The sequence below is a fragment of the Mus caroli genome, chromosome 8 (assembly GCF_900094665.2).
Source record: "Mus caroli chromosome 8, CAROLI_EIJ_v1.1, whole genome shotgun sequence".
Classification (NCBI taxonomy): Eukaryota; Metazoa; Chordata; class Mammalia; order Rodentia; family Muridae; genus Mus; species Mus caroli.
In genome coordinates, this window is record NC_034577.1 from 19314787 (window position 1) to 19339636 (window position 24850).

Genomic DNA, 24850 nt, shown 5'->3' on the forward strand with positions numbered 1-24850 from the left:
TCTCTCTCTCTCTCTCTCTCTCTCTCTCTCTCTCTCTCTCTCTCTCTCTCTGGTTTTGGAGATTCTCTCCTATGGAGGCTTGCAGTGTTGTTTTGGGCCATCATGGTAGAAAGTGTGTGGGAGCAGAAAGCAGAGGGGAAAGCAGGGCAGTGTTAGAGTTTCATCATCTCCTTTAAGAGTATGGCTCAATGGTCTCAGTCTTTCCATGAGTTGCAGTCTGGGCACTAATATTTATCTCATGAACCCGTGGCAGACGCTCATGCAATCTGAAGTAGGGAGGAGGGTGGAGTAGAACCTTACTGTATGCGTTACCCTGTAGCCCTCTCACAAGCTTGAAGTTCCTTTCTCCTCTATTGTCTTTTGCACTTAGCAGCTCAACCTGGACCACATGTTAATATACAAAATAGAGTAATGAGCTATTGATGTGTCATAGGAAAAAGAAAAAGAATATTTTTAAAGCTACAGGAGACATTTTATAAGCTAACTTAAAAATATATATCATATATGAATATTTAGATTTTTTTCTATTTTTAGCGGAATTATACCACAGTGAGTGATAATGCTTTTCGCAAGAGATACAGACAATCTACCAAAAATCCTAATATCACCCAATGGAGAACCTCCTTTGCAGTTTTTGGTCAAGTGGGCCCAAGCCCTTGGTTGCCTTACAGGATTTGAAGGCAGAATCCTATTGCTGAAAACACCACACCGTGAACACAAGGCCTTGTTGGATAAAAGTAGATCTGCCCTGGAAGCTCCTCCTTGGGGCTGGGCTCTCACAGAATCTGACAGTGTTCTGCAAGCTCCCAAAGGGGTAGAGCAACCACAATGACCAGCATGGCAAGACAGCCCTCAAGTTCAAGTGTGGCACTTTTGTATCGACAGCTGTCTAGTAGGAAGACTTAAGGCCCGTTCAATAGGAAGGAATTCTAGCTTGGTAAATTTGGTATAGACCTAGCTAAGTACCCACGGCTGAAGAGACTATAGACAGTAGAGTAGAAGAACCTGTACTAAAATTCTCTTAAACCAATATAATTTCTAAGTGCATCTAGATACTCATCTGTATACTCACAGGTAAGTAAAGCTCGCATCCCTTATCGAAGAAACTCCTTTTTGCAAAGAGATGGAGACTATGATAGGAATCTACTGCCCAGCCCAGGTTGGCTATTCAAGGGACAGCGTGACATGGTCCCCACCCCTGAACAGAGCCATCAGAGCGTGCATGGGCCTATACAGGTGTCAATGGTTGCTGAGGGCATAATGCTTGTTTGTATAATATTGTACATATTTTCATGTTCCTCCTTCAGGGAATGCTTCTGCTGTTAAGATTAAAGACTCCATGATAAGCAAGAGACAGGTAAGGGTGCATCTAGGTTCTTAGCAAAAAAATGGCCTTCACTGAGGCCTTCAGGACAGCTCTTAAGGCTGTGGGAAAGAACTCTGAAAACCTGTGTTCAAAAATAATATAATTTCTCAACTATGCAAAATATAAGGATGCAATATAGATTATATAAGGGATTTCATGGACCTAACAGAACAGAGGCAGCTGCCCTATGAGCCAGCTTCTCAGAAAGATACAAAGGCAGGCAGATTCCTGAGTTAAAGGTCGGGCTAGAACAGAGCTGTTTTGAGCCCAGGCATGGTGAAAATGGTAATCCCACGACAGGATCCTACCCAGCTAGCTTATTGTCTATGCTTACAAGGACAGGCAGATCTCTAAATTCATTTGCAATGTGTGCTTGCTTTCTCTAGGGGCTAGGGTCATGGGATGTTGGTTCATGGGATAACCAAAAGGAAACCTGGGGTAATGACTGAGTTGATATGTAAATAAAAGCCTGGGATTTTGATTTGTAAGAGATTGGTTATCCAAAGAGTTTTTAGAATTGTAAGAGAGAGAGAACTGTCTGGAGAGAGAGCAATCTGGAAAGCTGCCTAAAGCAGAACATAGGCCATCAGCTTGAAACCCACAATTTCACCTCAAGCCATTTTTTCCACCATTCTCAAACACCTCTTCTCTCAGACTCCCCCTCTCCAAGCCAAGGCTGGTCCTCGCCAATCCACAACCGGTCAAAATGCAGAGAACAAGTGGCTGCGGGTGCTAAGACACAACTGATACATCTGCAATGCTTCCATGGGGAAGGGGGCATCTGTAAGAGCAAGAGAACCAGGACTCCTGCCATGAGATCGTGTCCCCTAGACACGACAGGTGAAGCTGAGTCCATGAGATCTCAGCATACTGTTAACCTAACCAAGTCCTGAATAGTGACAGCAGTCATTACCCTAGTGTCAATGGAGGGAGGGAATTTTAATAAGCCTTTAATAAATCTGGTCCCTCAATGACGAGCTACAGGCAAGCTGAAGAACCAGTTTTCTCCAGGGAGCATCAGGTTATCGAATCCCAATTCCAAAGCACATGCACATGCAAGCAACAATAAATAGACTCTATGGGTTGCTGTGTGTGTGTGTGTGTGTGTGTGTGTAAAGGAATATTATTAATGAAATTATGAATTTAAGAGGGGTAGGTGCACTAGAGGGGGCAGAGGGGCAGAAGGGGCACAAATAGCGTAAGTACAGAACTCATGTAATAAAAAGCAACATAGTGATTTCCTACTATCCACTGGCACTTGTTTCTTTGCAGACCCTAGCCCAAATCATAATTATAATAAAATCCAGCCACACCCCACATTAACTATCATTCTGTTGGAAAAGATAAAATATGTTTAATAAGTTTGCTTTGAAATCACTTTGCCACGGTTAAAGAAAAAAAAAAAAAAACGAATGGTAACAGAATAACATCTCATTTTCAAATGGGACCAAGCAACCAAGTCATAAACTCACACAGAACAGAATGAATAGAATGGACACTGCCACAAGTAAAGTTAGGGGACCGATTAAATTAGCCTTAAATTAGGAGAAAGAGGTGTGCTTTCTGACCTCCCAACATGCCTGTGCCTAAAAGGTGAGATGACTTGCCTGGCCTCCCTTACAGTTGGAGAAACACGACCTGTGTTGACCTAGTCAGATTCCTATGTCTGTTCAAGTTCCTGATGTTTCCAACTAATGTCCCAAGTGGATGCCCACAAAACCTCCAGTGCACACTAACACTGAACAACACCATTGCTGTGCGTCTAACATGGGCACAGCCTCTGACATTTTGAATGCTGACTCTTCACGTGGTAGGTGCTATTCAGAGAGGCTCTGGAGCCTTTAAACAGTGGGGTCTGTTCGACAGAAGTCAATGAGGAAGGGTGGGCCTTTGAGAGTTCTACCTGGCCCCTGATATTGCCTCTCTTTTCTCCTGCAGTGGTTTTCAACCTGCAAGTTGCGACCCCATTGGGGGTCAAATGACCCTTTCACATGGGTCAAATATCAGATGTCCTGCATATCAGGTACTTACATTATGATTCATAACAGTAGCAGAATTACAGTTATGAAATAGCAAAATCACTTTATGGTTGGGGGTCACCACAACATGAGGAACTGTGTTACAGGATAACGGCATTAGGAAGGTTGAGAGTAGAGCCTACTCTCTCCCACCTCCTCCTCTCTTCAAGTACATAGTGACATGTGCAGCCTCTGCACACACTTCCACCATGAGAAGCAGCCAGTCTTTCTTAGTCTCCGTGGACCAAAACATTTTGAAGCCATGATCCAGGATAAACCCTTTCTCCTTCGTTGTTTCTGACGGGTATCACCATAGCAGAACTATACATATAACTAGCATAGGCTCTCCCCTATATCACTCACTGAAAACAAATGAGTGAAGGACTGAGGAAACTGGACCTTAACGACAAATTGATATTGCCTTTGAACTGGCTCTGGCCAAGGGTTCCTGTAGTATCTTGTATGTTGAGTAGCTAATGTGTGTTAGTAAGTGGCAGCTATAACATGTTTCTGCATTTATATATCTATACAATAAGGTGGAAATATCTCATGCTCACAGGGTCGAGTATTTACTGTTGTTAAAATGTCAGTAATACCAAACATGTCCATATCCCATGAAGTTTTTCTGGTTGTTTTGTGTAGAGAACCCTACACAAATGAGATTTAAAAAAAAAAAAAAAAGGTGCTCTTTTTCCTTCTGGGTCAGGGTTGCCTCGCTCAGAATGATTGCTTGCCTGGGATTTTCATAATATTTTTCTTAATAGCTGAAAATTTTCCTTTCATTAACCGATGGACACCTAGGCTGTATCTGCCTCCTGGACATCATGAATAGAGCCGCAAGGATAAGCAAAGGTTTCTGCAGTAGGCTACGGGTCCAGCTGGATCATATAATAGCTTTACCTCCATGTCTATGTGGCTGACCAATTTGCACTCCCACCAGCAATGAATACATACCTCTCTCTCCCCACAGTGGTTGACTGGTTGGTTGACTGGTTGGTTGACTGGTTGGTTGACTGGTTGGTTGACTGGTTGGTTGACTGGTTGGNTGGTTGGTTGACTGGTTGGTTGACTGGTTGGTTGACTGGTTGGGTGACTGGTTGGGTGATTGGTTGGTTGACTGGTTGGGTGACTGATTGGGTGATTGGTTGGTTGACTGGTTGGTTGACTGGTTGGGTGACTGGTTGGGTGATTGGTTGGTTGACTGGTTGGTTGACTGGTTGGTTGACTGGTTGGTTGATTGGTGGGCTGTGTTTGGTGTTTGGTTTGGTTTTGGATCTTAGCCATTGTGACTGGTATAAGATGGAATCTCAAAGTAGTTTTGAGTTTTCCTGATGACTAAGGGTGTTCAACATTTTCTTAAACTGTATTTCATCTTTTGAGAAGTGTTTAGCTCTATCATTGGCTTGATTTTTTTTTAACTGAGTTGTTCATTTTTGTGGTGTTTCTATCAATAATACATTAAGGAATAAACATATTGCAGCCTCCTCTTGGATTGGTTTGAGGAAGAGTGAGCCTAAATTTGAATTCTCTTCTCCTCTCCCTGTGCCTCCCATCTGTCCCTGAAAGGGGAACACTTCTCACATACTCCAAGGCTGTAGTGGATTTATTAGATCCAGCGTTGTTTCTCTGGAAGGTTACAGTCACCGCTGATGGTCATCTATGGCTGTCTCAATCCCTATAGTGGTGCAATTATAAAATCCCCCCACTCAATGCCACCTAGAAAGGGAAAACTCCATTCAACTAGTTTAAAGAATGCCTGTAGGGAGAGCAATACCAGAAGTTTTCAATTTAGATAGCTTAAGATTCAAAGTCTGTCAAATGACTAGTCCCATAGCTGTCACCTGCCCCACTGTGGCACGCAGAGCCTGAAAATGTCTAGGGGAAGGCTGGCCAATAGATTTTACACACTCACTGGGGAGACTTAAGACCCATTTGGTACTAATGTGGGTGAATACCTTTACTGGATGGTAGGAACACAGAAGATGAGAAACATCCTTTTTAATGGAATTCCAAATTCCCTGAAGAAATCTGCTGCTAATAGCTTTGGGGTGCCCACAACCACTGGGGCAGACTCTTGGAGGCTTTCCCTTCGAGGTTATCCAGTTAGCATACAATATCCAGCCAGATTCTAACCAATACAGAGGTTAAGAAGGAAGCGTCTAAAGGGAGAGAGATGGGGCAACCTCCCATTCTGTCCTGGAGATCTGGTCCTGGGCAAGGTTCTCAAGGAGATTCCCTTATGAGCCTCAATGGGTGGGTTCCTAGCCTGCCTTCTGTCTACCCCTATGGCGATCATGATAGCTGGCATGGATTCATGACTCAAATGGAATAGTACCACCTCAGACTTACTAAAAAGAGATCTTTTGGGAGAATACTCTCTCATCTTGACCTTGGCCCCCAATGAGGGTACTTCTTTCAATCCTTCCCTAATGGATCCCTAGATTAGAAATAAAAGCTGTCAATGCATTGTGAGCACTCTCAGGTGGAAATACCCACATGAAGGGTTAATGAACCTGATTTTAAAAACCTGTACTATCTATTGTAACAGAGCAATGTCCTGTGCCTGTGGGGTTCCCATGGAGTTCCCCCATAGACAAACCCAGGGACTAGGTATGACCTGATGGACCCATCTACCTCCGAAAGTCAATCTTACTTAGCAGGCTAGATAGAGCAAGACCTAGAAGTCCTGAAAGGCTCCTCAGATTAATCTTACCTTGGGGGCTGAACAACTCCGTGCACCTCTGTGGCACACCTAGGGCTTTGCTTACCTGGGAGTGCATGCTCACTACAGTCATCTTCCAGTGGGATATCTCCAGGTTGTCTGTCCATTGCTTTTACTCAGGCCAGTCTCTCAACTTTCTATAGTGGCTATCTTAGGTCTGGCCCAGAGAGACAGTAGACCTTCAAGGGTCTCCCTCAGTTACAGCCACTTCTTGGAGTAGATGGGACTTGCTAGGGTCAATTGGTATAGGCCTAGTGATTGTAGGACAACTAATATATGCTAGATCAGAAGAGAGACGCTCATTTAAAAAGGCATCCCTTATAAGACATATAGTTGTCTACTGACTTAGGAGGAGGAAAAAGGCTGTGATACTGTAATGAAGAAAACAAAAAACAACAAACAAATCCAATGTTAGAGGAATTAGTAAGGAATAAAGAATGAATTTTCCAGGACTATGCCTCTGCCACTACTCACCCCACCAAGATCTAATAAGCATCTTGAGTCAAATGGGATCAGAGCTGGCCATGCTTTGGGCTAAACTCCTGAATGTGGAAGCAAAGTCTGACCATACATTTGTCACATATGGTCCCCCTCTTCTCTGGATAATAGCCCTTTGCCAGAGGCCAACTCCAGAGCTCTGGTCCATGAAGGTGGTAGGTATGGGAGCACTGGTGGGGACAAGACTTGGCCTTAGGAGAGATCAGGGTTGCTTTAAAAAAATAATAATAGCATTTACCTGTCTTGACTTTACTCTAAGGTCGGAAGCTGCAGGCCTTTGGATCCACTGACTTGTGTAGAACACTGGGGAGATTAAGTAAAGAGATTCCTTTGCTCTGCAGAAATTTGCACATCAGGCCCTAAGGCTGAGAGTTTAATTCCTTGTCAGCAGGAGAAAGTTGCTCACAGGATGAGAAAAAAGGGAGACACTTTTTTAAAAAAGGATTCTAATCTTTATTTCTAAAGGAAAGCAAACAGGAAAAACTATCAGACTACATGCTTTCTTAATTTGTAAGTTGCTCTATTAATTTTTAAGTTACTTCACTCTGCTGCCCTTCTCCGTCCCCCTCCTAATCTTGCCCTCTCCTGCTGCTCTAAGGCAATGTAATCATTCCGAAGTTTTTGTACCTTTTCTAGGAGACTAGATCATGACTAGATCATGTGATCTTTCTAAGCATCCTCTTGCCTTTTTTTTTTTTAACAAAAGTTCACTAAAGGTTCAAACATAAAATCAAATCATAAACTGAATAAGAAATTTACAGGAGAGATGTTCACATGTGTTTCTATTAAGAGTAATTATCTAGCTAGACATGTATTTTGTGTCTCTAGCCCCACAGGTCCATTGAAAGTTAAAAACGATAATTCTTGTGACTAACATAGTATTGACGTTTTATACAGATAAACCAAGTCAATATTTTATCCTCTGTCCTTGCACTTACAATAAATCATTAGTTCCCTTTTATGACCTTCGGTTAATTGTTGTAAAGACTCTAGGAATGTGTCCCTACATTGTAGATGCCTACTTTCTATCTCAGAAGCAATTAACTCCTGACACATGAAGACTGGCAGAGTTCTAACTGCAGTTTTCATATCAAAGAGGGCTCTAATAGCAGTCCTCTAAAGGGCTTAATAGTTACTAGTACAATTTTAGGAATTCTTATATGATCATCATTAAGAATTAAGAAATCATCTATTTATCTATATAATATCACTAAAAGACAGTAATCTGCAGAAATCTGCACAATAGGGTGGACTAATGCCCAGGTATTACATATTAATTTTATAAAGGCAGGAAAGACAAAGCAGCTGCAGAAATCATTTCCTAAGATTTGCCCACTGGGCCTTGCTTCTCAAAGGCTCTTTCATCATTGTTTCACAGTGAAATCTTTTTGGAAGATCATAAGCTTGCTTTTAACCTCTCCTGAATGACTCCTGGCAGTTCCTCATAACTGCAACATGGTATATTGTATTCTAACACCTATGTTCCCTGACTGAGTGAAACGTTTAAGTTTCCAGTCACCAAATACAGAATTAGGTACAGTTGTTCAGAATATGCATGCCTGTGGGAAATCACGGGGCAGTTTTACAAAAACAGAACCCAGTGGGATTATAACTGTCTCCTAGATTATGAAAGAGTGATCTTTTGGCTTATCTTTTTTCCTAATAAGAATGGGACCCTGATTTCATCCAGCTTGAGCCCCAGTCAGTACCTTTGGTTTATGGGAAGTGGTATTTACTGTTAGGAGGGAAAGATTAACAGCATTTACTATTATAGATCCTTGATGTGAGATTCTAAGCATTTGCCTGTATATTCTCCAGCTCCCTGTACAGTTAATTCTGGTCCAGTTTTCTTCTCTGGATAAGACATGTTGATCACGGTGTGGAAGCATTTCCTCTATTAACTTGTCTCTAGTGTTTCCTATGAGGTGGTGGCAGACGAGACACGGTGGCTGACCTCTGAATTTGGATGACCAAAGAGCAGCTTTGTGAGACCTTGAGTGCATACCCTTCACCATGAGGTGCACCTTGCAGTGGACAAAGGAGGCAAGAAAATGCCTCACTGACGTTCATGACAAAGCCTGAAGAGAGTTTTGAATCGTTTTCTTGTTTGTTCTCCTACTCAAATGAAGGCAAAACTGCATCAACCAGTGTAAGCATGTGTGTGTGTGTGTGTGTGTTTAAATCATGTTCTCCTAGGGGTTAACATTGTTCTAATGACTTCACTCTTCATAGGCTACAGAAGTTAAACTGTATTACATGTGTAATGGCTCTCTGGCACCCTAGGTTTGCACAGCCAACTGAATTCTAAAACAGTCCTTCCTCTTGACTGACCTGAGAGATCTTCCCTGCCCTTAAAGGCTCATCTGTCTCTGGTTGACTCCCTAAAATATCCCTTTTTCACAGGAAGTAGCCATCACCAACGTCTACTATGGTGGTCAGTGTTGATCTCTGAGTCGGGTGGTAAAGGAAAGCATGACAGATTTTGGTTGATGTAGACAACAGGGACTGGACCCTTTAAGAAAGGCTCCTCCCATCTTACCCTCTGAGAGGCTCCACCCAGCAACCTATTCAGACAGATACCAACACCCACAGCCAAACAGTGGATGGAGCTTAGGGACTCTTACAGAATAGGAGGAAGGTTTGGGGCCCCCAAAGGGGATAGGAACACCACAGGAAGACCAACAGAGTCATTGAACCTGGACCCTTGGGGCTCTCATAGTCTGAACCACCAACCAAAGAACATACACGAGATGGACCTAGGATTCCCTGCTCCTATGTAGCAGATGTACAGCTTGGTCTTCATGTGGGTCCCAAACAACTGGAGCGTGGGCTATCCCAAAAGCTGTTGCCTGCCTGTGGGATATGTTGTTCTTCTAGCTGGGCTACCTTATCTGGCCTCAGTGGGAGAGAAAGTGCCTAGCCTCTCAGGGATTTGAAGTATTAGTATTGGTAGGGGAGAGGGAGGGAAGAATACCCAGGGAGGCCCCCAACAGCTCAGAGAAGAAGGGGAGGAGGATGGGGGAAGGATTGTGGGAAGGGGTGACTGGGAGGGGGGCAGTGAGTGGAATGTAAAGTGAATAAGTAAAAATAAAAGAGGAAGGCAGGCTCCTCCTTGCTCCTGTACCTCCATTCTCACTGCAATTTTTACCAAACAGCCAGGGGAGGGGGAAGCCTAGCCCTGGGCTCAGAAGAACCGTTCAGGAGGAAAGGAAGTTCCTGAGGGTAGAAAGCTTCCGGGAGTCTAAAAATGTCAGACAGAGATGAATTGAATAATGACAGAAGCTCAGTTGTTGTATGAGACCTGAAGCAGTGGTGAAAAGCTCTGACACTCGTGGAAACTTTATTTAAAATGAAGAGGTTCTAGAAACAAAACACCTCTCTTTTACAGTTGCAGTCAACAGTCTTCTTGCTACATGTCAAGAACCAATATGGCTCCTCCTCCACCCCATACTCCCCCCCAGACCCCACCCCACTACACCTTAAGAGGTATGAATCAGCTGGAGCTGCCTGAAGTCTTTGCAAACTTGCTCAATGAGCTACCCCACACTCCCAAGCACACTGGAGAGGGACATCCCAACACCAGGGGCATTTATAACGGATCTTCCCATCTCTGTTACCATGACCTAGATAATCTGTCAGACATGACCGGAAACGCATGTCTCTTCCTAGATCTTTTCTGGTATGTCACAAAGCACAGTCTGCAGCTTTTGCTACTCACAGGTGAGGAGGCGTCTGGGCATCCACCATTCTTGTCCTTGTCCCTAGGTCCCTAGCAACTGGATTGATTGGACCAGCCAATTTCTGAAGCTTGCCTTCCTGTGTGGATACCTGCAGCTACAAGTCTGGACCTTGCTGAGAAGCAGGCGCCTGTCTCAGTTACCTTTCTCACTGTCTGACAGAATACCTGACAAAAGTGATTTATGAAAGGGGTGGGGATTTGATTTGGCTCACAGTGGGAGGGTGACGGTCCACCACAGTAAAGAAGGCATGGTATTGAGCCTACAGCCAGGAAGCAGAGAAGTGCATACTAACATTCACCTTGTTTCTTCCTATCTATCCAAGGCCAGGGATACAGGGTACACACCCAGGATGGTTCTGATTCAGGCACTTGACCCAGGAAGTTAGGTTGCAAAGTGTGTGTGTGTCTGTGTGTGTGTGTTGGAGGAGGGATGCTGAGAGTAACAGGAAGAGCTCAGAGAGTCATTGAAGAAGACCCACAGTTGACATCACTGATTTCCCTACACACACACACACACACACACACACACACACACACACACACACAAACAGATCGACAAGTCTGAAAATTGGTCCACTTTTGGTTTATTGGATCCTTTTAGCTGTGACCAAGGGAAGAATGTGGACTCTTCATTTCTCAGTGAGCCCCTGGGTGCCATCTTCCTCCTCCTCCTCTCCTTCTTCTTCTTCCTCCTGTTGCTGCTGCTGATGATGATGAAGGGGTAGCAATTAACTACAGGAGAGAACAAAACACAGTTCAGGCAGCAGCTCCAATCACAGTCCTAGTCAAAGTACAAAAGGGGCTGCTGAGAGCAAGCAAGCTTGTGTGGCTGCATGAGCAGCTTCTGAAATCAAAGCTGTGGATTTTGCACGCTCATTACGTTGCTTTGGCCACACATAACCGACTCATACTCATCTTCTGGAATTTTTAATTTTGATTCTGAAATACTTATTATAATGAAAAGGCATTCACACATTTCACGTCTTTCAGATATAATAAATTTATAGTATGTTAATATATCTACTTTTAACTATTTTATTTTTCCATACTTTTCTGCCTTTTGTGTTGTAAACCATGCTCTAAACCTTTATTTATTCTGTTGGAGTTGGTTCTTAGGTAGGCCGGGATGACCTTGAACTCATTAAGTAGCTGAGGATGACTGTGAGCCTCTGAACCTCCTGGCTCCCACCTCCCAAATGTTGGGATTACAGACATGTGACACAGTTTCCCTCCATTCTCCTTCCTTTCTCCCACTCCAACCATGCCAAGCCCCCTTGTACCCTCTCAAATCCCTGGCCTCCTCTTCTTGAATTTCTGTTGTGACGTGTACGTGAGTCAGTATATAAACACAACCTGCTCAGTCCATTCAGAGTGGCTTGCATGCACATGATTGAAGACCACTTGGTATTGGGTATTATGCTTGAGAGAAGGACCAGACCACATAGCTAACTTGGGGGGGGGAGGAGGGAGAGGAGAGAGAGAGAGTGAGTGAGAGAGACAGACAGACTTAGATCAAACTGACCTCTAACTCCTGATCTTCCCCACCTCCTCTTCCCAAATGTAGAGTTTAGCAGGGGTTCTCAACCTGTGGGTCTCGACCCCTTCAGGGTCAAACAGCCTTTTCACAAAGGTCAAATATCAGATACCTTGCACATCAGATATTTACATTATAGTTCGTGACGGTAGCAAAATCACAGTTATGAAGTTGCAATGACAATATTTTTATGGTTGGGGTCAACACAACACGAGGAACTGTATTAAAGGGTCACAGCATCTGGAAGGTTGAAAACTGCTGGGCTGCAGGCATAAGAAGACACCTGTGTCCTACATGAAGTTTTTGACCCTTAAAACCTCATGAGCCATAAATGCTGCTTCCTCCAGTGCCTTACAGAGAAAATGATCTATCACGATTTTGCTTTATAAACCAATTTATGCATCCTCAGATCTTACTGGGTTCAGTGCCTTCAATCCATTCTAATGATAAGAGCAAGTCCCAGAACACTTAAACTATTTCTAAGCTGAATAAAACATACGAAATTACTTGCATATTCATTAGCAACAGCAACCCTAGATCTGCATATTCATTAGCAATAGCAACATTTTAACCAACAGTGGATCATTAATGCCACTTTAAGTGTGTTCACTTTCAGCAGCTTTCCTAACCCACTTACCTGCTCGTAGATGTCGTACTGCTTGAGTCGGAATTTGATCTAAAGAGATAAGAAATCACCCTTTTAGGTCCACTGGGTACAATCTGTGCAAATCACATTGCATTCGGTTCTTATTGCCCTCTCTTCCTCTTTCCCTTCAAAGTTGTAAAAGGTGAAAGCTGGCAAATTTCTGTTTTTATATCGTTATACCAAAGGTTAGCATTGTGAGTCTCTTCCATTTTATAGCCTCCAGACTCCATCTCTCTAATCGGCCAAGTGAAATGGTGAGGAGGAGAAAGGAGCAAGTATGACCTGAGAGCCCCTAGAGAGCACAGCACACACACACCACACGCACACACACACACACACACACACACACACACACAAAACACATGACCTGAGGGCCCCAGAGAGCACAATGCAACCAATCAAATAAGATTCTGCCAACTGAAGAAAGGCCAGTTAACTAATACTAATCCCTAGATTGACAAATATTAATGTTTGTTTTGATGCAGTATTTTATCAACTGTAGCTACTCAAAAGCATACTGAAAAATTATTTGTAAACTGTAATATTTTTTCATCCTTAGTCTATATCATATTTCCTTATAGAAAATACTTCCTGAATATTTACTTGATGGTTTCTGGTTTAATATTACATTCTGGTGTGGATCTAAACAAAAATTAAAATGGTTTCTGAAAGTATCAGTGAATTAATACACTTTGAGGATGCAGAACAGACCATCCATTCTATAGCCAACCTACAGAACTCTCGTTCACCAACACACACGTAAATGTAATGCAAGCAGCGAGTCTTGAAGGAGTGTGGTGACAGCAGAGACCTTTGTTTCTCATTACGCCTAAACATACAACAGAAACTCAACTCTGGGTTGCTAAGCTGTGCCCTTCAGGTTCCAAGTCGGTGGTTCTCGCCCTCCCTAACGCTGAAACCCATGCTGGGACCCCCAACCATACCGTTATTTTGTTGCTACTTTATTACTGTAATTTCACTTCTGTTATGACTCGGAATGTAAATATCTGATATCTCGGATATCCCATAAGCAACTTCAAACTGGTCACAACCCAGAGGTGAAGAACTGCTGCTCTAAATTATCTATTGGCTTCGTATGTGAATTGCCACATTTCTTATACTAAATTTACATCTACCTCAGGGAAGTCTAGTAGACTGAATTCCTGCCTTCGATTTCACACATTCCAGAATTCCAGACCCAGAAAGACAAACCCATGTTCTCTATTTGTGACTTCTAGCTCCAAATATATATGCCATTGTATAGCCTGGAAGTAACTTCAGAAACCAGGCACGTAGAGGCCAAGTGGAGATAGATGAAGGAGTTCTAGAGGGGGTGATGGGAGATGCAAGGTTTATGAATGGGGTAAATGGGAAAAATGGAGAGTGGGGTAACTCTTTAACTTGGGGTACAATTACACATTATATATATATATATATATATATATATATATATATATATACACACACAAATATATACAAATTGTGTGTATGTGTGTGTGTGTGTATGTGTGTGAGGGTTCCTACTGCTGTGAATGAAAAGCAACTTGGGGAGGAGTGGGGTTATTTGACTTACACTTCCACATCACTCTTCATCCTCTATGGAACTGAAACAAGGCAAGAACCTGGAGGCAGAAGCTGATGCAGAGGTCACTGAGAGGGCCACTTACTGGCTTGCTTAATGTGGCTTGGTCAACCTGCCTTCTCATAGCAGCCCAGAAGTGATATGACCTGGTATCATCCAGCACAATACATATGGATGGATTTACATTTTGAATGAAGGTATTGCAGTGGCATGACTTAAGGGTCTCCACAATCTATAGACTACCTAAGGAAGCCCCCAGAGTACCCAGGCACCGGAAAACTCTCAAGTTGCCATTCGGGGAAGTATAATTAGAGACCCCAGAATACTAGAGGTTGTCACCATTGAGCTTTGTTGCCTCCCACAGTTGGGAGGTTAAGTCTCTATTGGTGAAGATGCCACATAAGTTAGATGCAAGACTTGGAAGAATTGAGCCGGGAACAGCAGGGCAGCCTCCTCTGCAAGGAGCAGCTCTCTCATAATACTGGAAGGTACTATGCAAGCTTCCAGGACAGGGAGGCTTCAGGATCCTCATCCAGCTGCAAAGCCAATGAACTACAACACTGACTAGACCAGTGGGATACCCACCAAGGTACAATGCTAGTGCCCCTGTAGGAGGGGCTTAGCCAGCTGCTATCTAAGTAGATGTAAGATCTGTTCAACAGGGAGGAATGATCATGCCCGGTGCTACAAACCGGGGCTGGAGAACTCAGAGAGACCTGAGAAAAGGACTGAATACTTCCAGGTTCCCAAACCAATGTATTTCCTGTTCTCTAAATACCTATCCTGCACTCACAGATAACTGTAGCTCTCACCTGTCTTCTAAGATGCTTCCTTTTGTGACATATGGAGACCTTTACAGAGATCCACAACTGGTCAAAAATCAGAGAAGTCGTCACTGTGGGGTGCCACACCCATTCCAGTGGAGTCTACCTGACAAGTCCAAAAGCTTGGCCGTAGTCCTGAGGCAAAAAGTTTCACAGAAACTGGTCTCCTGGAGAGTGTTTGACCTCCCATAGCACAGATGCTCCAGATATGTCCTTGCAATAGTCTGGTGAAGGGTTTTGCATGCTTCCTTTCAGTATTGTTTTATTATAAGTGCCTCCAAGGAATGATTTGACAAATGGCTAAGTTAGATTGACCTCCACCAGTGTTCCAATATCCTAGGCAATCATTGAGCCAACCTTGGGCTTTGAATTTCCTAAGAATGTTACTTATTCAGACGAATTGCCTCCATTGTTGAAAGAGAGATAGTGAAAGAAATCAGGTAATGCAGTTTACTGGACTAGAGTAGAAATCTCAAGGCAAGTTCAACAAAGTAAACTTAGAATTGTCATTAAAGTCATATGTGGCAGACTACATTACATATTAGAAGAAAGTTGGTGGGTTCCTCTGATAAATGGAGTTTCCCTACAGATACATAAAATAACAACTAAGTCACTCCCATATACAGGACTTTACAATGGCCTAGGAAGAAGGTGGGTTGTGGTCTAAGAAGGAACTAGAGTAAATACTTAGAATAACAGCTGAGGCACTCCCATATACAGGAATTTACAGTGGCCTAGGGAGAAAGTGGATTATACAATAGAATAGAATTGGAACTATGGCAAGGGCATAAAGCCCTTGCCCCTGGCTTCTAAGAATAAGCTGACCTTAGGTAGGGCTGATTTTTATCCCAGTTGTAAATATTGTTTTCTATCCCAGTTGTAAACACTGCTGGTTCTTGTTAGCTTTTATGTATGTATTTCTCTGTTTTGTGTAAAGAGTCATTCTGCATTGGGTAACCTCAATGTACCTAGGATGACCTTAATATATCACCTAACCTCCTCATTTTCTTATGTAAAATAAGTCTGATGCTTGCTTTGAGAAATGACATTCAGATCCAGCACTCACTCCCTTGTGTCCGTGTCTGTTTGTCATTTTTGTAGACTCCTTGTCCATCTGAGTACCAGCCCATGGCAGTGGGGAGCCCAAATCCAAATAAGGCAGCTGCAATACAACCTCTAGAACCAAGGCTCAGGGAAAATTGTACAAGAAGGGGCAGAAAGACAGCCAGAGGCTCTTTAGCTGTTAGCATACCCTAGATATGACAGAAAAATGCACCCATAAAATCTCAACAATACAATTGCATGAAAAAACAAAAACAAAAAAATTGGCATGACATACCAAAATATGTAGGGGAAATTCTGCATGGTCCCTGTGGTTTAGCGGCCAATGACTGCGGAGAGGGGAAGAGTCAGTGTCCTCTGGGGCAGAGCTCCCACATGTGGTATCCAGTCCAGCATGCATACCAAAGCACTGGATGGGCTCAGTAAGTTACATATACATGTATGCACATGTACACACATATTTATGATAATTAAACACAAGACTATGAAATTTTAGAATTACTCCACAATGTAGGAGAGGGGAAATAATAACGATCAGAGCATGCATTAGTGGAAAAGAAAACTAAAAACAATGGCAATGAGATAAGAAGTTGATCCTTCAAAACATAATCAAAATTGGCAACCCCTTAACCCAGTGGTTCTCAATTGGCCTATTGTTGTAACCCTTTAACACAGTGCCTCATGTTGTGGTGACCCATACCCCCTAAACTTTCTTTGTTGCTACTTCGTAACTGTAATTTTGCTAGTTATGAGTTGTACTGTAAATATCTGATATGCAGGATATCTGACATGTGACCCCCCCCAAAGGGGTTATGGCCCACAGGTTAAGGACCACTGCCTTAATCAAACCAACTAAAGAGAGAAAATCACATTAGTAAAATCTGAGGTTTTAAGTGAGCCATTATAACAGGCATCAATGAAACTTAGAAAACCATAAGTGCATACCAAAAACATCCTAAACTGGGAAAAATAAATACATAGATGGCTTTCTAGAATCATGTGACCTACCAAAATTAAAGCAAGATGAAAGACTCATAAAGGATCTGCAACTACCAGTGAGACTGAACCAATAACAACTCCCTCAACTTAAAAAAAAAAATCCTAGGCCCCAATGAATGAATTCACTATAGATTTCTATCAGACCTCAAAGTAAAAAATAGCACTGCTCAAATTATTACATGAAACAGAAAGCTTAAGCTCAAACCCTGATACTAAAACTCAGATAAAAGACACAGCAACGCAAAAGAAAAGTATGGCATCCCCAATATCCCTTGTGAATATAGTTGCAAAATTTCTCAAAAATATAGTTATAGACCTAATAAAGATTGCATGAAAATTACCATTCATTATGACCAAGAGAATCTGAAACTGCTGGATGAAAACGTAGTGGGTATAATTGAAGATTCAGGTACAGGCAAGAATGTCTTGAGTAAGATTGCAACTGTACATAAAATAAGACCAATGTGTGGCAAATGAGATAGTTAGGAAACTAAAAACGGCTTCTGTACAGCAAAGGAAACTACTAAGTGAAAAGGTAGCCCACTAAGGAGGAGAAACTCTTTGCTGGCTATGTATCTCACAGAAAATTAGAACACAAAAAGCAAACCAAAAACAAACACAAAAACAAAAATACTTTGGAAGCTAAACATCAAGAAAAACAATCAACCAATCAAAAAGTTGGCATGGGTATGTGCAGAAAATCTCAAAAGAAGAAATATAAATTGCTAATAAACACTTCCAGAACTGTTCAACATTCAAATGCAAAGCAAAACAACTTTGAGATAACCACCTCACCCCAGTCAGAATGTCCATCATCAAGAAAACAAATAACAACAAATGTTGGTGAAGATTTGGGGAAAAGGGAACACCTATACTGTGGTAAACTGAGACAGCCACCATGGGAACCAATGTGGAGGTTTCCAAAACTATAGAAAGACACCCCAGTGTCTGATGAGAGATACACTTCCTTATTGGTTGTTGAGCAGAGATACTAAGAGGCCTCTAAAAGATTGCGGGATATTGCCATTCCACTAGGTTACTCACCAGAACTAGGCAATAAGGCCATATTGGTAAGACACTACACATCTTGGTTGCGAGGTATAAAGAAACCAAAGTGTAACTGAGCTGGAAGCTTTCACAGTGCCAGAAGGTGCTTGCGATACAGGCTATTATGAACTTTGCCAGCTATAGGACCAGTGCTCCAGGCAGGGCATACCCACTAGTGATAAGACTGTTATGAGTGCAACCAACTGCTCTCTATTTGCGTTTGAGACCTGTTCCACAAAAGTAAATTCATTATCTGGAACTCCAAGCCTAGTCCAAAAACAATCAATCAAACAAACAAACAAACAAACAAAAGTGGTGAGATCATCTTAGCTAAATTGTCATAGCACCAAGCTGCCTTCTAAAATACTTTTTTTTAATTAAACCCATAGATACACATTACTCCTGCCCTTGATCAGAGAAGTCCCTCTTTGCAATGAACAACGGTGAATGCACAAACACATGATTGTTCAAGCTCCAGAGAAAGTGACAATTGACCATGTGGCCCTAAACAAGACATTCACATAACCTTCTCCAAAACTCAGGGACCATATGTCAGAGTAAATGGGAAGAATGTAGCCATGATAGGGAGAGTGGCATTGGCTTGTTTACCCAAGCAGCATGCTAGTAACCCAGGCTAGAAAAGATCTAAATATTAGATACTACTATTCCTTATGCATTTAGGCATCTCCTCTGTTTGGCATTTGATTCCTTAGGCTTTTGCAGGCAGGGAGTGGGGGGAGTAGACTTCCAATAAATTAGTAAATAAATGAAGGGATTATTGAAAGTAAAACTATTAAAATTTGTTAGTCTGGTTTTTTTTTTCTCAAAGCACTGCCTTACCGGCTGAAAGTTATGATGTCTAAAATTTAATGATGAGTTATAATCGGATCATTGTTCATTTTCAACATGTCTCTTCACACCGTCTTTTAATGAACTCACCTGCTGACATAGGTGTAAGTGCTGTCTTCTGATTTGCTTCTAGAAAGAAATATAAAATAACATTAATAATATAAAATAACATCTTAATTAGTAGTACAAGAAACTAAAACTCTTAACAACTTTGTGAATACAAATTGGACTTCTGTATAAGCAGTATTATCTTTTTTTTAAACAACACCAGTTATCAATAAATAATACACAATGGTATCTGAGGAAAGATGAGAATGACCTTTTTAATGGTAGTTGAAATGGAACACAGGTTCTTTCGTAAGGTAGGCAAGTCCTCTGCCACGAAGCTATGCCTTCATCCTCACAAACTACATGCCAATCATTTTACACACCTCAGTCACAAAAATCCCACAAATTTCTAGCAGTGCAATGATTAGAACATAAAATTCCTGAGTTTGCTTTTTTTTTTATCCCTACAGTTTTATCAACGTGTATGTGTGTGTGTGCACATATGCATGTGTTTGTATGTTTGTGTGCATTTGTGTGTGTGTGTGTGTGTGTATGCATGAGTTTGTGTATGTTTGTGGGCATGCACACATCTGTGTATGTGTGTATGTGTACACACATGTGCATGTGTAATAGAACTGGAAGAGAAGTCCAGGGAAGCAAGTTGGTCTCACCCAAGAAAATGAGACAGGAAAGACGCCCAGAGAGAGATTCTGAGACTTGTGCCAAGCCAATAACAATCCCCAGCGCTTTGGTGTCTACTCTACACACAGAACATATAACATCACATACATGAACACAGCTCCTCAGCCAGAGTAAACATATTTACTCAGAACAAACACACAAGAACTTCCTTTTGCTCACATGGGAACACTGAATAATTGGTGATCTCACAACTCAGAGGGACAGTCACATTTCTTCTCAGACACTGAGGTAGAATTGATAAAGGCCAGTACTCGTTGTCTGTGACTTTATAGGTACTGTGGAACAATGGCTGAAAACCATTCTGCTGCATGTGAGAACACAGTTCTGTCAGCCATATAAAGCTTAACTGAATCTCAATGCATATCTAATTGCAAACCCTAGAACTGTTGAGTATTCAGAAGAAATCTTTGTGAACTTAGGTTGGGATCTATTTCCTATGCACAATGCCCAAATCCTGGTCTATAAAAAAGCAAGTTGTCCCATTAAATTTCACCAACTTTAAAACTTATACTTTCTGAATGGCTAAGAGAGTTAGAAGGCAAGCCTTGGACAGGGCAAACACATTTGCAAATTAAGTACATGATGAAGAACTTATATCTGGAACACAATAAAGAATACTCATATAGAAGACAATCTATTTCACAAATGGCCCAAAGAGAAATAATTGAACAACAAAAAGACATATATCTTAACTAAAATGGGCATAAACTCTGAGTCGCCATTTCTCCAAAGATTTATAGGTAATAATTAATGAGGCAATTCCAGCACCGTTAGTTATGAGAAGTATTCAATGCAACAACAGTGTAGTGACCGTGTGCACTAGGATGCAGCAAAGCACCACCTCCAGGCAAAGGTCCAGACGAAGAAGGGCTCACTGGCGGTTATGAGTCGAGAAGGGGATGCTAATTTTGGTAAGAGTTTTGCTCTTTCTTTAGAAGCTAAACATTTGCTTCTACCATATCACCCAGCAGTTCTACTCCTGGAAATAAATGAAGAGACAAAGTACATACTCACACAAAGACTTGCACCTGAACATCCACAACAGCTTAAGTTATTTTAGCTATAAGTTGTAAATGACCAGAGTATCCGTCGATCCCTGAAGGAAAGACCAAACAACTGATACAAGATTATGAATGAGGATTCAAATAATTGTGGTGAGTGATACAAGTCATATAAAAATAAAGACTGTATTACATATTTCCCTTTATACAAAATCCTAGACCATGGAAAATAGCTTCTTTACAAAGGGATGCAGGAGGAAAAATGTTTACTATGTGAAAAAGAGATTTACAAAGATCCTGGTACCTTTCTAGGTAATTCTCGAAAAGGGAAGGTCAAGAAAACATTAAAAACATATACATTTAGGTGTTCTGGTGTGTACTCATTCAATCCTAGCACTCATGAGACAGAGAGTGGCAGATCTCTGAGTTTGAGGCTAGCCACCCTGGTCTACAGAGTGAGGTTCAACACAGCCAGGCCTACACAGAGAAACCCTGTATCAAAAAACAAAAGCAAATATACACACATAATATACACATACATATGTTTTGTTTATATATGTTTCATATTATCTACACAAATATAAGATGCGTGGAGCTGATCCTCTGCTACAGGGCTCCATACCCAGATCAAGCCTCCCAGGAGTGCAGACAGGCCTGTGAGCACAGGTAGAACAACCACTGCTGCTCAGAGGAACCTGCCCAGAACCCTCAGGACACAGGAACTGAGGAGCTGCATGGGACAGGAGTCTTCCAGTTTCTGTCTGCACCCAGAGCTGATCCTGTGCCACAGAGCTACATACACAAATACTACCAGGAGAGAGCTGGTCTCCCAAGAGTGCCTACACACCTGTGAGCACAGGTGAGACCACCAATTCTCTTCAAATTCCTGGCCCAAGAGGAACCCTCCCAGAGCCATCAGGACACAGGAACTAAGGATCAACTGGGGACATGATCCTTCTGGGTTCTGTCTGCACCCCAGAACTGTACCACAGCTCTCCATACCTAAATTTCTAGCAGAGAAAACTAGTATCCCAGAAATACTGACACACAGGCTTGCAGGATGGATAAGCCACAGTCAGAGACAGCAAGACCAGCTAACACCAGAGATAACTAGATGGCGAAACGCAAACTAAAGAACATAAGCAACAGAAACCAAGGCTTCATCAGACATCATCTGGCATCATCAGAACCCAGTTCTTCCACCACAGCGAGCCCTGGTTACTCCAACACACCAGAAAATCAAGACTCTGATTAAAAAAAAAAACATCTCTCTTTTTAAAAAGATTTATTTATTTATTATATGTAAGTACACTGTAGCTGTATTGAGACACTCACATCAGATCTTGTTACAGATGGTTGTGAGCCACACCATATGGTTGCTGGGATTTGAACTCAGGACCTTTGAAAGAACAGTCGGTGCTCTTACCCACTGAGCCATCTCATGATGATGATAGAGGAATTTAAGAAGGACATAAATAACTCCCTTAAAGAAACACAAGAGAACATAGGTAAACAGGTAGGAGACCTTAAAGAGGAAACACAAAATCTCTTAAAGAATTACAGGAAAACACAACCAAACAGGTGAAGGAACTGAACAAATCCATCCAAGATATAAAAATGGAAAGAGAAACAATAAAGATATCACACAGGGTGGCAATACTGAAGATAGAAAACCTAGGAAAGAGATCAGGAGTCATAGATGCAAGCATCACCAACAGAATACAAGAGAGAGAAGAGAGAATCTCAGGAGCAGAAGACACCATAAAGAACATTGAGACAGTAGTCAAGGAAAATGCAAAATGCAAAATGCAAAAAGCTCCTAACCCAAAATATCCAGGAAATCCAGGACACAATGAGAAGATAAAACCTAAGGATAATAGGTATAGAAGAGAGTGAAGATTCCCAACTTAAAAGGGCCAGTAAATATCTTCAATAAAATTATAGAAGAAAACTTCCCTACCCTAAAGAAAGAGATGCCCATAAACATACAAGAAACATACAGAACTCCAAATAGATTGGACCAGAAAAGGAATTCCTCCCATAATAATCAAAAGACCAAATGCACTAAACAAAGAAAGAATATTAAAAACAGTAAGGGGAAAGGTCAAGTAACATATAAAGGCAGACCTTTCAGAATTACACCTGACTTCTCAATAGAGACTATGAAAGCTAGAAGATCCTGGACAGGTATTATACAGACCCTAAGAGAACACAAATGTCAGCCCAGGCTACTATACCCAGTAAAATTCTCAATTAACATAGATAGAGAAACCAAGATATTCCATGACAAAATCAAATTTACACATTATCTTTCCACAAATCCAGCCCTACAAAGGTTAATAGATAGAAAACGCCAACACAAGGAGAGAAACTACACCCTAGAAAAAGCAAGAAAGTAATCTTCTTTCAACAAACCAAAAAGAAGATAACCACACAAACATAAAAATAACATCAATAATAATAGGGAGCAACTATGACTATTCCTTAATATCTCTTAACATCAATAGACTCAATTCCCTAATAAAAAAATCATAGACTAACAGACTGGATAAGTAAACAGGACCCAGTGTTATGCTGCATATCAGTGCACATCAGTGACAAAGACAAACACTACAGAGTAAAGGGCTGGGAAACAATTTTTTCCAAGCAAATGGTCCCAAGAAACAAGCTGGAGTAGCCACTCTAATATCGGATAAAATCTACTTTCAACCAAAAGTCATCAAAAAAGATAAGGAAGCCCTTCCAGTCTGGCCAGCACCAGGGTAGCTAGAGTGCAGAGTTGACTGACACCCGCTAGCTACCCAAAACACCCGCCACAGGATCTTAAGACCTCTGGTGAGTGGAACACAGCATCTGCTCCAATCCAATCGCGCAGGACCTGAGACTGCATTAGTTAGGGAAGCAGAAAACCTGGCCTGATCAGGGGCACAAGTCCCTTCTGGTCCGGCCAGCACTGGGGTAGCTAGGGCGCAGAGTCGGCTGACACCCGCTAGCTACCTAAAACACCCACCACAGGATCTTAAGACCTCTGGTGAGTTGAACACAGTGTGTGCTCCAATCCAATCGCCCAGGACCTGAGACTGCATTAGTTAGGGAAGCAGAAAACCTGGCCTGATCAGAGGCACAAGACCCTTCCGGCCCGGACAGCACCGGAGTAGCTAAGGCATAGAGTCGGTTGACACCTGCCAGCTACCCACAAAACCTGCCACGGGATCTTAAGACCTCTGGTGAGTGGAAAACAGTGTCTGCTCCAATCCAATCGCGCGGGACCTGAGACTGCATTAGTTAGGGAAGCAGAAAACCCAGCCTGATCAGGGACACACGTCCCTTCTGGTCCATGCCAGCACAGGGGTACCTTGGGCATGGAGTTTGCAGACACCTGTAAGGTATACACAGGATCCTCCACGGGATCTTAAGACATCTGTGAGTGGATCACAACTTCTTCCAGGAAGCAGGTTCGAACACCAGATATCTGGGCACCTTCCCTGCAAAAGGAGAGGCTACCTGCAGAGAGTACTCTGAGCACTGAAACTCAGGAGAGAACTGGTCTCCCAGGTCTGCTGATAGAGGCTTACATAAACACCTAAGGAACAAGATCTTACCAGAGACAACTACAACAACTAACTCCAGAGATTACCAGATGGCGAAAGGCAAATGTAAGAATCTTACTAACAGAAACCAAGACCACTCACCATTATCAGAACGCAACACTCCCACCCCACCCAGTACTGGACACCTCAACACGCCCAAAAAACTAGACCCAGCTTTAAAAGCATATCTCATGATGATGGTAGAGGACATCAAGAAGAACTTTAATAACGCACTTAAAGAAATACAGGAGAACACTCCTAAACAGGTAGAAGGCCTTAAAGAGGAAGCACAAAATTCCCTTAAAGTATTGCAAGAAAACACAACCAAACAGGTGATGGAATTGAAAAAAACCATCCAAGACCTAAAAAGAGAAGTAGACACTATAAAGAAAACCCAAAGTGAGGCAACGCTGGAGATAGAAAACCTTGGAAAGAAATCTGGATCTATAGATGCAGGTATCAGCAACAGAAGACAAGAGATGGAAAAGAGAATCTCAGGTGCAGAAGATTCCATAGAGAACATCGGCACAACAATCAAAGAAAATATAAAATGCAAAAAGATCCTAACTCAAAACATCCAGGAAATCCAGGACACAATGAGAAGACCAAACCTACCAAAAATA

General features: G+C 42.1%; 1 protein-coding gene across 1 annotated transcript in view; it reads right to left on the minus strand.

Moving 5' to 3' along the window:
• Positions 1 to 10911: 10911 nt before the first annotated feature.
• The window catches only part of LOC110299910 (disintegrin and metalloproteinase domain-containing protein 32), a 102087-nt gene continuing 88148 nt past the window's right edge, over positions 10912 to 24850 (minus strand). The window contains exons 20-22 of the mRNA XM_021169865.2: positions 18977 to 19015; positions 12515 to 12553; positions 10912 to 11075 (exon numbers count right to left, since the gene is read on the minus strand). Coding sequence (XP_021025524.1) covers positions 11072 to 11075; positions 12515 to 12553; positions 18977 to 19015 — 82 coding nt within the window. The 3' untranslated portion in view covers positions 10912 to 11071. The remainder of the gene's footprint in view (positions 11076 to 12514; positions 12554 to 18976; positions 19016 to 24850) is intronic.